Raw genomic sequence first — 17551 nt, 5'->3', positions numbered from 1 at the left:
TCTAGGTCTTAGGTATGCTGGTCTCAACCCCTTCATCTTGATCATCAGGGATACACAGGTTACTAAATACTGGAATGTTCACTGAGAAATACAAAAATTACTTTCTACATTGATTTCTCAATGAGCCAGAGTTGTAATAAATTACAAATTTCTTGATGCTAACATTCTATGAAATCATGAAAATGAGGCTTTATTTTCATAGATTTATTTTTAAGGAGTCTAGTTCTTGAAAATCTAAGGTTGATTCAAAGATTCTAGAATCTTGGCCAGACAGATTCTTATTTTCTTCCTATTCCCATCCTGTAGTTTCTTGCTTGGGAAGAAAATACTTCTGCTTCTTCAAATACTTTGTGTATTTTCCCTCAAACCCCAACTTTTGATTAACCAAACACCTTGAATTAATGTTAGACCAAAGTAAACTTTAGTGTTCACATTATTAAGGAAGTTATTTGGTACATTGTAAGTATGTACCAGCAGCTTTCTAAGGAACAAAAGAAAAAGAAGAATCAAGATGTCTCACTTAGATCTGTACAGAAAATCAAATGATTGGTTTCAAAACCATTAAAGAAATTGATCATAAAAAACACTATATACCAATTAGAAACACATCCAAGACCATAATGGTCAGGAAATACCTAGGAATTCACACAGGGAGAAACTATTCTTTTACAAAGGATGCTACCCTGGCTTTGAAAACAATGCTCCAGATGATGCTCCAATGTATAGCTGGGGCATCTCTGGCACTGATATCTCTATTGTAAATTTCACAGGCCAAGAGACTGCACCTTTGGAGAACACAGCTTCCACTTCAAGTCATTCACAATATGGCCTGCACAGGAGCAACTCCAAGTCTTTGCTCCATTCACAATCCTGAGTTTTCACCCTTTCATGTATACAAATGTGGGCAGGATTCATGGCACATAAGGACCAACACTCCCGAAGGCAGGAGTGTGTTGTGATTGCTGAAACCAAGGTGGACATTTCTCTGATTTTCCATGGAGACCAGAGAAAGTGGAAGTTCAGGAAACTCCCACTGCCTCAGGCATCCACAGAAGGAATCTCAGCTCATCCGTGCTCTGGGAAGACCACAGTCCACTGCAGCTCAGTTTCATCTAGAAGGAGCACAAAACCTTTTCAGCTGTTTTATTAAAGCCTTCTGCTGGCTCTAGATCTCACTTAAGCAAGATTTTTGAAGCAGAAAGTGTTTCTGTGAGCAAAGAGGAAGTGGTCTTACTTTGTATTTTCTGAGACTAGGTGGTATAGAAAGCAGTTGATGGAAAGGAAGCCAGAATTCTATTTGTTCCATAAATTATCTCCTGAGCTTCTGACTTTGGAAACTTTCTAGAGGAAGAAACAACGAAAATAGGCCCAGCACTGGTCTCTGGAAATCTAAATGTCTCTGTTAGAAATTTTGTGGGTAGGCAATATGTGTGAAAATAAGAGAGTAAGCAAAATTAGCTCACCTCTCTATCCAGCACTGTTTATGTTCTTTTGTTTTTGTTCATCTTGCAATTAAAAAAATTAAAAGCAGATCTGAGCAATGGTATCTCATGCCTATATATCTAGCACTTTACAATATGAAGATTTTAAGATTGAAATCAACCCTAGGGAAAAAAGTCTGTCAGACTATTTCCAACTAACCAGCAAAAATGCTGGACTGGTGGCCTGACTCAAGTGGTAAAGTGCCAGCTCTGAGAAAAAAAAGTCACTGAGAAAGAGTTTACAACCCTCAGTTCAAGCCTGATACAAGCAATCATCCAATAAATTAACCTTATATATCATTAATCTTAACTTTAGGTATATCCAATTAAATGGTGTTTGCATACATAAATGTAAGATAAAATAATCCCATTATTTTTCTGATGTAATAGAGATCTCAAAATGTTTCATACATGCACATGTATATAGATACACATATATAAAACTTATACTGCATTATATAATAATATATTTCTAAAATAGGAAAATAAACTATGACATTGGAAATTTGGGATTGTTCATACAACACTATGGGAAAAGTAAACAAATTTGTAACAAAGTTGTCAGTTACTTTTAAACATTTCCTATGCTTTCTGGGGGGCAGGGCAGGTAGAGAGAAACGAGAATAAGAGACAGAGAGGTAGAAAGAAAAACTACATAATGCACTGCATATAAATATACAAATGCAGTTGGGTGCTGGACTCTCACACTTGTAATCCTCCCTAATCAGAAGGCTGAGATCTGAAGATGGTGCTTTGAAGCCAATCAAAAAAAGAAGTGTTGCCATGAGAGTCTTCTCTCTAATTAGCCAATCAAAAACTGGAAGTACTGCCTGGCTCAAAATGGTAAAGAGCTAACATTGAGCATACAGAGAGCTCAGGGACTGTGCCCAGGCGCAGGACCCCACCACTGACATACATACATACATACATACATACATACATACATGCATAATTTGTATTGGTCAACTGTACCACATTTTTCAGTCTACTTTAATGAAATTTATTTATTAAAATCAGTGATTTATTGTCCAAAAGTAGGAATGTTTTAAATTTTTTGTTATTTTCCAGCTTATGTACAGAAGTGTTACATTTACATACATCAGGTAATAAATACATTTCCTTTCATGCAGTATCACCTGTTCCCTCATTCTCTCCTATTCCTTCAACCCATCTCCACAATGAGTTGCAATCTTCACTTTCATGAATGTCCAGTGCACTTCACTGCTGCACTTTTTCACCCTTTTTCCTCAGATTCTGTGCCCTTCCCCCACCATCCTACATATATGCACATGAATATACTTTACATAAAGTAAAGAATACAGAATTATCAGCACAAGAAAAAACATATTAAGAAAAATGTCCTTTGCTCCCATGCCTTTGGATCTTTGGTGTTCCTTCCACTATGTATATTATTTTATCTATATATGAACAGGCACTTGGGTCTGACACCTTTGTGATTCTCTCCTAAGACTACCCTCTTTTGGTCTCACTTTATGCAAGAAATTTATCATATCTCAGTAGATTTTAGATCACTTCTGCTTACCAGGGAAAACATGTGTCATTTGTCTCTCTGATCTTGGCTTACCACACTTAACATGATTGATTTTAGCTCCATCCATTTTCCTGAAGATTACTTTATTTTCTTCTAATGGCTGTGTAAAATTCTATTGTATAGGTGCACCACATGTTTGGATCTACTCATCTATTGTGGGGCAACTGGTATACCATAATTTTTTAATTTGTCAATATATACAATGACCAGTAAAGACTTTGAAACCTGCACCAACTAGTTCCTCCAAAACCAGAATATTTAAGTGCATAGCATGACATAGATGTATAGATAAATAGAACTTGTTATGACTACTTCATTACCAAGTATTAGCACAATAATGAAAAATGTGATGATTCAACTTGAAAAAGGAGTTATTTATTTTCATTGTTGTTACTAGGACACATAAATGTCTCATGAATATAGTCAAGACAAAGACAGCATCTTGCATTTAATACAGTACAACTGAGTACACTATCATGGCATTTAAAAGCTAACATTTCACCCAACATTTTGAAATACTACTGAAGTTGCTGTATCCTTCCTTCCTTCCTTCCTTGCATCCTTCCTTTCTTCCTTCCTTCCTTCCTTGCTTTCTTTCTTTCTTGCTTTCATGCTTTCTTGTTTTCATGGGCTTGAACTCTGGGCCCAGGAGCTTTCCTCAGCTCAAGGTAACCACTCTACCACTTGAGCCACAGCACCTCTTCCAGTTTCCTGGTGGTCAATTGAAGATAAGAGTTTCATGACCTTGATGACCTTTCCTGCCCCAGTTGGCTTTGAACTATGATCCTCAGATATCAGCCTCCCGAGTAGCTAGGATTACAGGTGTGAGCCACCTGCGCCCTGTGTGCATTTCTTAAAATCATACATTTGTTTACTTTCAGCACATTTGTTGTTCAATGTCCACTTATTGAAGCATCTTGATCTCTCCATTTTTTAAACAGAAGAAAGTTTCGTCATAATATGCTACTCTTCTGAGTTTCTTATTTCAGAGAAGATATGGACTTGGAATCCCAATAGTGTCTTAACTAAGAGGATCCTCACAAAATAGGTTGGAAAGTTGTGAGAGATGAGGGGATTCCCACTTTGCATGTTAGTGACCAAAAACCTGGAGAAGACACTCTTTAGGAGTAGTATGGGGCAGAATGATTTTAGCTATAGTGACTAATAAAATAGTTGAGACTATTGAAAAAAATCATTGTTTGCATGGTTATTCTTTTTTTCCCTGCTTCCTGGTGCCCCCCTAAGGGAAGCAACTTTCTGGATGAAAGGTATGGTCATGCTGGAAAGGAACTACCTGGACTAATAGCTTCTTATAGCAATGAGCCTGGTCAATGTCCTTGTGTGCTCACTGGAGTCCAAGGATGCACTCTGGAACCCGCATTTAGGTGACAGAGGCTCTCACATTGGGGCCAGTGCAGTCAAACTCAGATAATCTGGTCTGGACCCCTAATTCACAACTAACGTAAGTGTCTGGAAAAGGAGACCATATGTCTGTTCAGTAGTACTGGCAGTAACGAATTTCTAGCCAGTTTTACTGATTCTTCTACACTGCAGGATGAAACATCATAGAGTCTATTCCTTGTTCCTCGGGTACTTTGTTCCCCACTTAAGATCCAAGGATGCTTCCACATATATCTATCTGTATAATAAGATGGCTTTCTAAGGAAAGTTTGACTTGTTTTCATATGGATTTCCAAAGGATCCAGCACTTAAAACTTGAAGAAAGTTTTCTTCTTTAGGGGGAAAAACGACTCAGGAAAGAAAGGCCATAGATTTTTCAGCTCTATTTTGCTATATCATAAGAATGAATAAAATGTGCATGAGTGGTGCATAATTCTGATGAGTTTAATCATAAATGCCTGTGAACAGACTAATTTGAATCACAAAGAACAAGGTTGCTAGAGGTGGTGAAGATATAGGTAATTCTGGCTGAGGAAACGGGCTGAACCAAATTGGGAAAACCTAAAGAATGCTGAGGGATGCTGGAGATTTCAAGCTTTAATTTAAATTCGTTTCACTATCTGATTTAAACATTGTTTCTTTTAAAAGGGAAGAAAAAGAAATCACAATCTGGGCACTGGGGCCTCAGGCATGTAATCCTAGCTACTCAGGAGGTTGAGATCTGAAGATCCCTGGTTCCAAACCAGCTGAGACAGAAAAAAAATCTCTGAGACTTTTATTTACATTCAATCCCTCAAAAAATGGAAGTAGAGCTATGGCTCAAAGCAATTGAGAGCAAAAGAACTCAGGGACAGTGCCCAGGCCATGAGTTTAAGGCCCACATCAGCCAAAAGAAAAGCAAAAAAGGAAAAAGAAAACCATACACACACACATATAGATGTATATATGTGTATATATATACATATCTTCAAATACAGAAAAGTACCAAGTACATTACAAAACTGAGACTATTACAGGTGCATAAATAATAGTGTATCATCTCAGTGACCAGAATCAGTAACCATGAGCTTGTCTCTCACTACTGGAACAAATAATGCTATATTTTCACCTTGAATCCCACCTTTATGTCCACATTTATTTACAATACTTTGTACCAGAGACTAAAAAGGTTCTTCTTGGCAAGGGACTAGAAAATAGATAGGTCCAATTGTTGATATTGATAAATTATGGAAGTGTGATTTAACATTCTGTGTTGGAGTTGATTTTTTTGGAGAGGGGGAAGAAATGAACACACTTAATTTGCTGAGTCCCATTTACTGTTGAATAAATAAGGAATCAAAATCCACATATGGCTAAGACCTTGAAGTGCCTATGTGCAAACATAGAACTAGGTGATTCTTATCCTACCGAGAAAAAAGATTGGCACTTGCTCAGAAAATGGAGCCCCAAGTGCTAACCATTCTGTATTGATTTCATATATTCACAAAGAATGAGAGAAAGAAATGAAAGTGGCCTAATCTCTGTCGCAATAACTAGTTCTCACAGGCTGGAACTTAAGGAGGAATAAGACAAATCTGGAGAAGTGAGACACTCTAATTACAGAAACCTAGTCTGTAGTTCAATTTCCCCTTTTAAAAAAAATACAATTTTATTGTTACTATTAAGGTGTTGTACAGAAGGTTTACCATTTCATAAGTCAGGTAACGAGTACATTTCTTTCTTGGACAATGTCACCCCTTCCTTCACTTTTCCCTCTTGTACTTGTTCTCAAGTTATACTTTCTCACTTTTGTATCTAGAATAAATAAATGACAATTAAGCTGCTACAACTTCTGAGGCAATCAATGTAGTAATTGTGGAGGGAGAACAAAAGTTGTACTTCAGGGACTGAAACTCTACAGAGTTTCCTCCTCCCTGTCAGGGAGACAAGTGTGAAAACTGAAGTGTCAGTGCTAGTTTCTGAGAGCTCTCCAGACACTGAGGGTACAAATATGACTTGGGAAGCCTCCCTTGGTCAGAAGGACTAAGCTGGACTTTGTCTTCACCACAGCTAACATGGTGAGTAGATTTAACAACTCCTTATTTTACTACAAAATAGGTGCTACAAAAATATCCCTCAGAAACTTGAATGTTAACTTCTTTCCTTGAATCAGGGAGTTAATTACAAGGCCTGTGGTAACTCACATGAATTTTATTCTAGTAGTATTTAGCAATAGGCAACCATCTTATTTTTACTTGAGAAAATGTCCAGGTGTGGACATTAATTTGCCTCAAATACTGGATGCTCATTCTAGATAGGGATTTATCCACTTAGCTTATAGTAAAGGTTGTCTTTTTTAAAATTGGATTTGCCAAGACAATGTAGGCAAGTGGTCACTATTCCTTATCCAGGCATCCCTCACTTCCAGCTCCTCTCCCCCAAAAACACCAAAATAAGAGCCTTTCAATATGTGTCTAATAATCTCATTCGAAATATGATTCAGAAATTTGGAATTTAGGGAAAAGAAGAAAGAAAGAGCTTCAAAAATGGGACTCATTGACAAACAAATAAACATTAATTAAACAGTAAAAGATTTAAGAAAGCCATAAAATAGTAAGATATATTGATTGCAGGAGGTTTTAATGGATTAATATCTTTGACTGAAAATCAGTGATTATAATTTTTAAATTCTTAATTTTTAAGATTTGGTAGTGATTGTTGCTCTTTGCCTTGAAATCTTGTGTCATGTTTCATTATATGCTTCATATTTAGGATGGGTTATTCCCATGAGTCTCTTTTATAGGCAAAATTGCTCCAAATGTTACGGAGACTATTGAAAGGCAATAACTACAATCATAAAGCTAGCTGTTACCAAAGCTGAATATAAACCTTTATGAAGACCATGTTGTGAGAGACCTTCAGGACAAATGAGGTTAAAGCAATCCTGTAGTATTTAGAAGGAAAGGAAAAGGAAAGGCTGACAGAAACACATTCCAAAACATGCAAAGGATCCATGGATTAATGTAAATAGCTCTCGGCTTAAAACAGTACACAATACCTAGGTAATTCCCTTCCCCTGAACTACCTTGATAAATATCTATATTTATAAATATAAATATCTATAAAAAACTACCTTGATAAATAAATAAATGCAGAAATGATTCAGGCTTCTCTCAGGGGTCCTGATGGGCACAAAATGGGAATTTAATCCTCTCCTAATGACCCTCAGGCACTAATCCAGAGTTCTTCTAGAGCACTCCTCTTACCTGGTGCCAGAGGGGTTCTGATAATCTGACATTTGATGACCAGAGACTCTATTGGCTGATACAGTTTTAAGTGCTGTATCATAGCTGAAAAGGTAACACAGTTTGAATATTTGTCAGCAGTAAAAACCATAAAATCATTTGAGGAAACACAAAAACTCTTAATGTGTAGGCATCAAAGTTAAACTTTGAAACAAAATATAAGTAGGCCAGGCATATTTAACAAAACAAGAGCTACTGTGGAAGTTATTGAAAGGCGTTGAAATGTTGAAACAATAGAATTTCAGAACTTTGGGGGAGTGGAATGAATCAAGGTGTCTAGAAATGTTTGAGGGGAATATGCTAGGTAAAAATTAAAAAAAAAAACAAACAGTAAAAGTCTAGTTAAAGGACTTGGAAGGTCAATCTGTCACTCTGATTTGGATATGTTATATGTGCAGGTTTTAATGAAGTAGATAGGTTTTTGCTATTATAAACTCAATCATATATAGAAAAGTTTAGATTTGTAAACATATTTTTCAAGAAGGCATGTCAGACTATAGTGAAACATTTCTACACAGTGTCATGTAGAACAACATAGAGTCCTTTGAACAAAAGATAAACCACTTCATAGAACGTGACTGTGTTTTACACTGCAAAATGTGATTTTTTTTTGCAGATGCCTATTGTCATTTACTAATAGTTTCTTAAATTTGGTGTTGGCTGGATCCAAGATTCTCTGCCTATAAAGTACACTATGTCTTTGAGTTTTTTCAAGGGAACCATCTTCCTTTCTATATCTGGACTTGGCATTGTAGGGAACACCTTTATTCTTTTGAATTATATGCACATGTTTAAAGGTTCCAAGAAGAAATCTGTACACATTGTATTCATCCACTTGGCTTTTACAAACATCATAATGCTTCTTTCGAAAGTGATACCAAAGACACTAGCAGCCTTTGGCTTGAAGAACTTCTTAGAGGATATAGGTTGTGTGATGTCTGCTTACCTAGAGAGAGTGACTCGAGGACTTTGCCTCTGCACCAGCACTCTCCTCACCCTGGTCCAGGCCATCACCATCAGCCCCAGAGACTCTGTGTGGAGGAAGCTAAAGCTTCAATCTGCATGGCACATTCTTCTCCCATTGCTGTTCTTTTGGATTCTCAATTTCTTGATAAGCATGTACTTACTATTCCACATAAAAAATATCAATAGAATGAACATATCACAAACTAGTTTAAGTGACATCTATTGCTATTTTGTACCAGACAACTTGATAATGAAATGGATTTTTCTTACCCTCATGGTCTTGATGGATGCTGTGTTTCAGGGTATCTTGGGTGTGGCCAGTGGCTACATGGTATTTCTTCTCCACAAGCACCACCAGCGTGTTCTCTACCTGCAGAATTCCAACTTTCTCTACAAAACTTCTCCTGAGATGAAAGCTGCTTACAGTGTTCTCCTTCTCATGCTTTGTTTTCTTTTGTTTTATTGGACAGAATGTGCTTTTCTCTACTTTTAAATTCCTTCTTAGAGAATAATTCCATGATGAAAAACATTCAAGAATTTCTGAAAGTTGGTTATGCCATTCTCAGTCCCTTTATACTGATTTCCAGAGATGGAAATCTGGCTCATTGTTAGCATAGGATACCCATTTATGAAATTTCTATATCATTGTTTTTATTGCTCACATAAATTTCATGTTTTCATTTTTTCTGTTTGGTTTGTGGGACTGCAATAGAATCTGGCCCTCTTTTGAAAGAAATTAGGTTAGTGGGGTCATAATCAAGAGAATTTCATCACAGGTTTCCAGTTTTTTTGTGAATTCAATGCATGTTAAGCAAATAAATAAAAATGAAACAAATAGAAATTTGTCTATAGATATCACTGATTAGTGCTCTTATACTGCTCAATGAACAGTCTGTCGTTAGTAATCGACAAAACAGCTGGGATTGATCATTGTGGTGAAGCACTTTCTTTGTGTTTTCAAAAATAATTTTATTGTTTCTATTAATGTGTTTAAAGAGGAGTTAGCATTTCATAAGTGAGGTAATGAGTACATTTCTTTTTTTTTTTTGAACATCAATCCTTCCTTTACTTTCTACCAGTTTTCCCCTCTTATACCTTCTCACAGGTTTTTTTTTTGTCCTTTTTTGGAATGAAAAAATACTTGTATAGAATGCATAGTTATCATTATAATATATTATGTCAACCATTGGAGGGGTAGGGGTGCCATTCCTAGGGCTTGAACTCAAGTACCTGGGTGCTGTCCTGAGCTTTTGTGCTCATGTCTAGTGCTGTACCACTTGAGCCCTAGCTCCACTTTCAGCTTTTTGATGTTTAGTTGGAGATAAGAGTCTTACAGACATTCATGCCCAGGTTGGCTTTAAACTGCCACCCTTAGAACTCAGACTACTGATTACCTAATATTACAGGTGTGAGCCACTAGTGCTCAGCTCTCAAAAGTCACTCATGTTTAAGAATACATAACTTGTTTCACTCATTTCACATATCCATAATAGAAAATATGGGCACTGATGGGCAGAGATTTAGACTCCAGTATTAAATATTAAAAATACTTTTTATTACTTCTTTAATACTAAATTTTTTAATACTAAATTTTCTGCCATTTTTATACCCGAAGTCTTTTGTTTGGGAAAATGTCGGGATTGAGGCCAGCTGCTGACATGTATCTTCCTCACACACCAGCACTCAAATGCCCAACACTCTTCACTCCATTGTTAAGAATGCCTCATCTACATGTTTTTTTCTGGCTCTGTATCTATTTGTGTGTTTGGCTTGCATTATACCCACACAAAATTGGTGTTAGTAACATTATCATGTCATACTCTGTGATGTTTGAGGGTTTATGTGTGATTGGAGATGTGCAGTATGGTGTTTATCTTAGTGTCAGAGTTTTCCTGTGACAGGCTTTTCTTCATCTATGCTACAGAAAATAAGGCCAAATAAGAGGTCCCCAACTAGGTTCCCATTATCATTCCAAAAGGAAGGAATATGAATCCCTGAAGAGAAATTAGAACTGACAGCAAACACTAAATCATGAAGAGGAGATGGTTAGCACTAAAGAAAGTTTCTAGATGGATAAGGAGCTATTTTTTGATGGTAACAAAAATTGAAAAAGAGTATGACACTTAGCTTCCCTAATTGAGCATTATTACATTTCCTTCCAGATATTATAGTTGAGGTTAGGAAGCCTCTAATTCTAGCTACTCAGGAGGCTGAGATCTGAGGATCACCATTCAAAGCCAGCCCTAGCAAGAAAGCCCATGAGACTCTGATCTCTGAGAAACCACTCAGAAAACAGGAAGTGGTGCTAAGGCTCAACTGTTAGAGCACTTGAGCTGAAGAGCTGAGGGACAGTGCCCAGGCCCGGAGTTCAAGCCCCACAACCAAAAGAAAATAAAAAGGGAATTGAGATTAAGAAACGTAGGTCACTTTTACAATAATAAATTCTAATGTTAAGACAGAAGATAGAGAGAAACGTGAGTTAAATTGTTACACATAGCCAGGCTCTAGTGGCTCACACTTGTAATATTAGCTACTCAAGAGACCTAGATTGAGAAGTCTCTGGTCTGAGGTCAGACAGGAAAAGTTATCAATATCCTATTTCAACCATGTGGCACATGCCATAATTCAAGTCACCTTGAAAGTATAATACTAGGATCATGGTGCAAGGGCCAGTTTCTTTTCTTTTGTTCTCATTACCTGATTTATGTAACTGTAACCCCTGTGTACCTTACCTTTACAACAACAGTTAAATAAAAAAGTCAAATACAGCAGCTTCTCCTACAATGATGCTGGTACTCACAATCATAACCATGGCACCCAAGTAAAAACAAAAGACTATCTAGGGTACAACAATGGTAGGGTAGACAAGAAAAAGAATGGATACGGAGGAGTGAAGGGGATTGAACGATGTCACACATACATAGGCAAATATGTATTGAGAAAGGGGGAGAAATAAAAGACAGTGAGGCATAGAATTCCATTGTGTATATATACCACATTTTCTTGATCCATTCATCTACTGAGGAGCATCTGGGTTGGTTCCATATCTTAGCTATAGTAAATAATGCTGCAATAAACATACTCGTGCCGGTAGCTTTAGTGTGGTCTTGTTTGTAAACATTTGGGTAAATGCCCAAAAGTGGGATTACTGGGTCATATGGGAGCTCTAATGTGAAGGCTTTTCAGGAACCTCCACACTGCTTTCCAAAGTGGTTGAACAAGTTGACACTCCCACCAACAATGAAGTAAGGTTCCCTCTGTCCACATCCCCTCCAGCATCTGTTGTTATTAGAGTTCTTGAGTATAGCCATTGTAACTGGGGTGAGGTGGTATCTCAATGTTGTTTTGATTTGCATTTCTTTTATGGCTAGGGAGGTTGAGCATTTCTTCATGTGTCTATTGGCCATCCTTCTTTCCTCTTCCGAGAAGTTTCTCTTTAAGTCTTTAGCCCACTTATTTATTGGGTAGTTGTTTCTTTGAAGATTTGTTGTTGGGGGATTTAATTTTTTGAGTTCAAGGTATATTTTAGATATGAGACTATTGTCTGTTGTATGGCTAGTGAAGATCTTCTCCCAATCCGTGGGCTTTCTATTGATCTTGCTAGCTATGTCCTCTGCCATGCAGAAGCTCTGCAATTTCATGCAATCCCATTTGTCCAACCTTTCTTTGATTTGTTGTGTTTCTGGAATTCTATGCCTCCATCAGAAAGATGACATCGCCCCATTTGTTAGGAAATGGAAAGGCTTAGAAAAAATTATATTAAATGAAGTAAGCCATGCCCAAAGAAACTTAAGTCCCATGGTTTCCCTTATTTGCAGTATCTAGTATATGTCTCAGTCAAGCAGAAAATGTCAGATAAGGTGATGTTAGGGAAATGAACCCTAAGATATGTATTCAAATGTTTTTTTCTTTCATACGATTATTTCTAACACATTTATAAGATTATTTCTTTGTTGCTTTGTATGTCCCTCCCCTACAGTATAACCCCTGCTTTCACTATATTTGATGTCGGTATAATTTGTGGAGGGGAAGGAGAAAAACAAATCGTTTAAATAGGGAAACAGGTGGATCCATTGAAACAATGAGATGTACAAGTTATTATGACAAAAACGAACTTTACAACTTTGGTGCGAGGCCCTCCAACCCCCCCATCCCCCTCCCTCCACGGCAGGGGAGGATGGGGGGGGGCAGTGGGTGGATGGGAAGGGGAAACAAAGGAGGAGGCTACAATGCTTGATAAGAAATGTACTCATTATCTTGTCCATGTGATTGTAATCCCTCTGCACAGTACGTTCACAATAAAAAAAAAAACACTGAGGCAGAAAACAATTCCCCAACACCCTGAAGATGGAAGCAGAAGCAAGCTCGGAATGAAAACAAAATGGGCAGAGTGAGCTGGTTAGAGGTACGCGGTGTGCATGTATGCAATCACCACAATGAAATCCCTTGGTATTATGAATATATGCTCATTCAAAAATAAAACAAAAATTATAAACTTCATATATTTCTAAGTTAGTGCAGTGAAATAGTTTGGTTATGCTAATCTCTTTTACTTCTTCTCAGAATAAATTCTTTATTAGTCTGAATGTTGAGATCCTAAGTTACCTTTGAATACTTTTGAATAACTGTTTTGTGCCTCAGTTTTTTTTTTTTATTGGATGTAGGTATAATATACTATTTTAGCTTTAAAGGCAAACTGCTCCAAAAATAATGGAGAAAGAAAGAAAGACAGACAGAAACAAAGAAAGGAAGGAAGGAAGGAAGGAAGGATAAGAAAGAGAGAAGGAGAAAGAGAGAGGAAGGAAGGAAGCAAGGAAGGAAGGAAGGAAGGGAGAAAGGAAGGAAGGAGGAAGGAAGGAAGGAAAGAACAAAGGAACAAAGGAAGGAAGGGAGGGAGGGAGGAAGGGAGGAAAGATGGAAGAAGTAAAGCAGGGAGGAAAAAAGGGAGGGAGGGAGGAAGAAAGGGAGAGAGGGAAGTAAGAGAGAAAAGAGAGAGACAGAAAAACACAGAGATTGGTTCTAGACTTTCATAAGGAAAACCCACTGTTTTGCACAAGGGCAGCAGGCATGGATTAGTAGTAAAGCCTCTGCCTAGCAAACATGAGACCCAAAGTTCAAATCACAAAATAGCCAAAACAAAAAGTATTTAAAGCAAATCCTGGATATGAGAGAAAACTCCATTGGCTAACAGACACCCCCAACTCCATTAAACTAAGCCCTCCTGTTAGTGATAGTTCACAGTAGCAAAAATAATAAATTGAAAATCTGTAAATGGAAACTTCAACAACTCTGGTAACAAGGAGTAGGAATGTAGATTTCAGTACTGTCAGAAAAAATAACCTAAAAGACATGTGTGGAATATTTTATCATAAAGACGCACAAGACACATGTTTCTAAGCAGCTTATAGAATGTTATCAAAATAGACCAAATTTATGGGATAAAGCCAGTCATCACAGATACAAAAAAAAAAAAAAAAACCACATTGTATCATATTTTTCAGCACTGGAGTTTTATGTCAAAGCCTCACATTTGTTTGGCAGGCCTTCCATCACTGAAGCCATATCTCACCCTTCTTTATTTTTATTTTTATATAAAAGCTTTCATTCCTTATCTTCCCGCCCCTCCCCACCCAGCCTTGTGACCTAGCCTCAGATAGGCATCCTTTTACATATGGAGGGGGATTTGGAGGGGGGACGATGGGAAGGAATGGGAAGGGGAAACAAAGGAGGAGGCAGCAATGCTTGATAAGAAATGTATTCATCACCTTACTCATGTAATTGTAACCTCGCTGTATGGTATTTTCACAATAAAAAAATAATAACAATTAAAGAAGAAAATAAACATAAAAGCCCAGTCGGGCGCCGGTGGCTCACACTTATAGTCCTAGGTACTCATGACACTGAGATCTGAGGATCACGGTTCAAAGCCAGAATGGGCAGGAAAGTCAATGAGACTCTTATCTCTAATAAACGAGTAGAAAACTGGAAGGGACGCTGTGGCTTAAGCAGTAGAGTCCTCTACTTCAGCTGAATAGCGCAGGGACAGGGCCCAATCCCAGAGTTCAAGCCCCACGACAGAAGAAATATAAATAAATAAATAATGAATAAATGCCCTTAGTGAGACATTTAAAACTTTGAAAATACAACAGCAAAAGCTTAGAAGATATAGGAAAGTCAATGACTTCATGAACGGGATTCTAGAAGCACAGAAAATAAGCACAAGAATTTCCTAATTGAATCACAGCAAATTAAAAACACAAACAAACAGATGTAATAGATAATTTCAAGTATCGGTTAATGTCTCTTTTTGCTAATCTCCAAACCGCGAGATATCTAGTATATATGAATCCAAAAATCTAAATGTTAAAAATCAAATAATGTAATTAAGTTTTAGGCAATTGAATGGACACCATTAAAAACAACAAATGGCAACTATACACACGAAAAATGTTCAACATCTTGAGTTGTTAAAGAAATGCATGTCATAAATATACAGAGATTCTATTTCACCATAGTGTGAATCACTATTACCATGAAAACAAACAATAAATGCTGATGAGCATGCAGGAAAAAAAGATTATGCATAGTTTGTTGGTGGGAATGTGAATTAGTATAATCACTAAACAAGTCATTATGGAGATTGCTCAAAAAACTAAAATCAGGGCTCAGAAGGGGGCTCAGTAGTAGCCTGCTTGCCTTGCATGCATGAGGCCCTGTGTTTAATTCCTCAGCACCACATAAGCAAAAAAAGATGGAAGTGGCTCTGTGGATCAAGTGGTAGAATGCTAGCCTTGAGCTGAAGAGCTGAGGGACAGCCCCCAGGCTCAGAACTCAGGCCCCACAACTGACAAAAAAAAATACAGTCTGCACATCTTTTGACAAGGATTGATTTGACAACTTGAACTGAAGTACTCAGTGAAGTTAAGCTATTTCCTTTATGCAAATACTGAACAATCTGGCAAAGTCTTCCATGAGGATAACAGCTCTAAAAAGAGTTTCAGGACCTTGGGTAAAACATCCCTGTCTTGTTAAACCAACAGAATTTAATAACTTTTATACAACACACACATTCACACACACACACATAATGTTCATATACATAGCATAGATATAAACATGAGGGGCAAGAACTTATAATTTTCATAAACAAATACTGTTAGAAATAAAGAAACGCTATCCATTGCCCCAAGTAAAGTTGATTATTCATACTTTTCAATTTCTGTTTACTTTCATAACTAGCATGTAAAATTTGCTCAATACCTCTGTCTGGATTTCCCTACTCAACATCAGATAATGGAAAATTTATGTGCTATTAAGAGATGTTCTATTCATTTACACACAGTATTTTTTTTGTCTCTTTAGTGTTCAAGATACACAAAATGGGAACCAATGACCATGAATTTGCCTCCCAACCCAGCCCAGTGTTGCTCCAAATTTGTTGGGAAAAAAGCTGCCTTTACATAAAATTACAGTCCTGTGTGTATATATTTATTCTCAGTGTTCCTTCAGGGTAGTAGAATAAATAATAAAAGCATTATTCTTCAGTGTAGATGAATAAGAGAAGTTTACTTTCAGAATTGGTTTTTTGAAAAGACAATGATGATCTCATTGAATCTTTTAGAACCATGTGTTGTTATTATATGAGCAAAGGAAAACATATTTCCATAATAGTTGCACTAGTTTACATTCTACCAAGGTGTCAATAGATTCTTTTTCCCTTCAATCTGACAGTACTTATTGCTGTTTGTTTTTGATGATAATCATCATGACTGGTGAGATGGAATCTTAGTGAAGTTTTTATTTTCATTTCCTTCATGGATATGGATGTTGAACATTTCTTCATTTATCTATCAATGACTTGTAGTTCTAAGAGTTGCCTGTTCAAGTTATTTCCCTATTTTTAATTGCATTAATTGTGGTTGCATTAAGTTTTTGCTATTGAACTTTTAATATTTTTTCCTGTTTAATTTTTGACTCTTTGTTTATTTTGATTTTTTTTCCCGGTCATGGGGCTTGAACTCAGGGTGTGGGCACTGTCCTTGAGTTCTTCAGCTCAAGGCTAACACTCTACCACTTGAGCCACAGCACCACCTCCAATTTTCTGGTTTATTGGAGGAAAGAATCTCTTTGCTGCCTGGGCTGGCTTTGAAATGTGATCCTCAGATCTCAGCCTCCTAGTGCTAGGATTACAAGCATGAGCAACCAGGCCCAGTTACTTTTTGTGGGGGTGTTGTGAGGCTTGAGCTCTGAGCCTAGGTGCTATTCCTCAGCTGTTCAGCTCAAGGCAAGTTTCCAGTTATTAATTCTTTATCAACTGAACAGGTGAAGAAAAACAGAACAGGTTAGTTTGATTGGAACACATTTTATGCACAAATGGAAAGGTCAAAATAGAAACACTTCCCCCTCCTTTGTACAAATAAAAATTTTAGAAAGTATGCACCAGTGCCTCACATCTCTGCTCTAGTTAGGAGACTTGAATCTGGAGGGCCTCAGTTGTATGCCAACAGAAAACTCTGTGGACCCTATCTCCAATTTTCTAGAAAAATGTTCCATTGGAGGCATGGATCAAGACCCCTTGTCCTGTCAAGGAACTGGTAAGGACTTGCTCAAATATGGAGTCCCCAATAGTGACCAGCTTTATTATATTCTGTTGAAAGAATGACTTGAGATAGAAAAGAAAGTGACTTATTCTGTCTTGGGAACTAGTCCCATTCTGCTCCAAGCTTGCAACTTGGAGCAGGTGAAAACAAGTTTGAAGACACTTGACACAAGCTCTGGACACTTGAGTTGTTCAGATTTCCACTTCACTGCCTTCTATTAAAATAATTAAGTCTCAATTCAGCCAAAGATAACTTCGGAGACAATGA

General features: G+C 37.2%; 1 protein-coding gene across 1 annotated transcript; it reads left to right on the top strand.

Annotated features, from left to right (window-relative positions):
- The first annotated feature begins 8412 nt into the window (after positions 1-8412).
- Positions 8413-9296, top strand: LOC122111252 (vomeronasal type-1 receptor 3-like). The gene is given in 2 exon segments (XM_042683971.1): positions 8413-9172; positions 9175-9296. Coding segments are annotated over 2 exon segments (882 nt in total).
- Positions 9297-17551: the final 8255 nt, after the last annotated feature.

Source organism: Dipodomys spectabilis, unplaced genomic scaffold (genome assembly GCF_019054845.1).
Source record: "Dipodomys spectabilis isolate Male_0828 unplaced genomic scaffold, ASM1905484v1 ptg000085l, whole genome shotgun sequence".
Classification (NCBI taxonomy): Eukaryota; Metazoa; Chordata; class Mammalia; order Rodentia; family Heteromyidae; genus Dipodomys; species Dipodomys spectabilis.
This window is presented reverse-complemented; position numbering and strand designations above follow the sequence as displayed.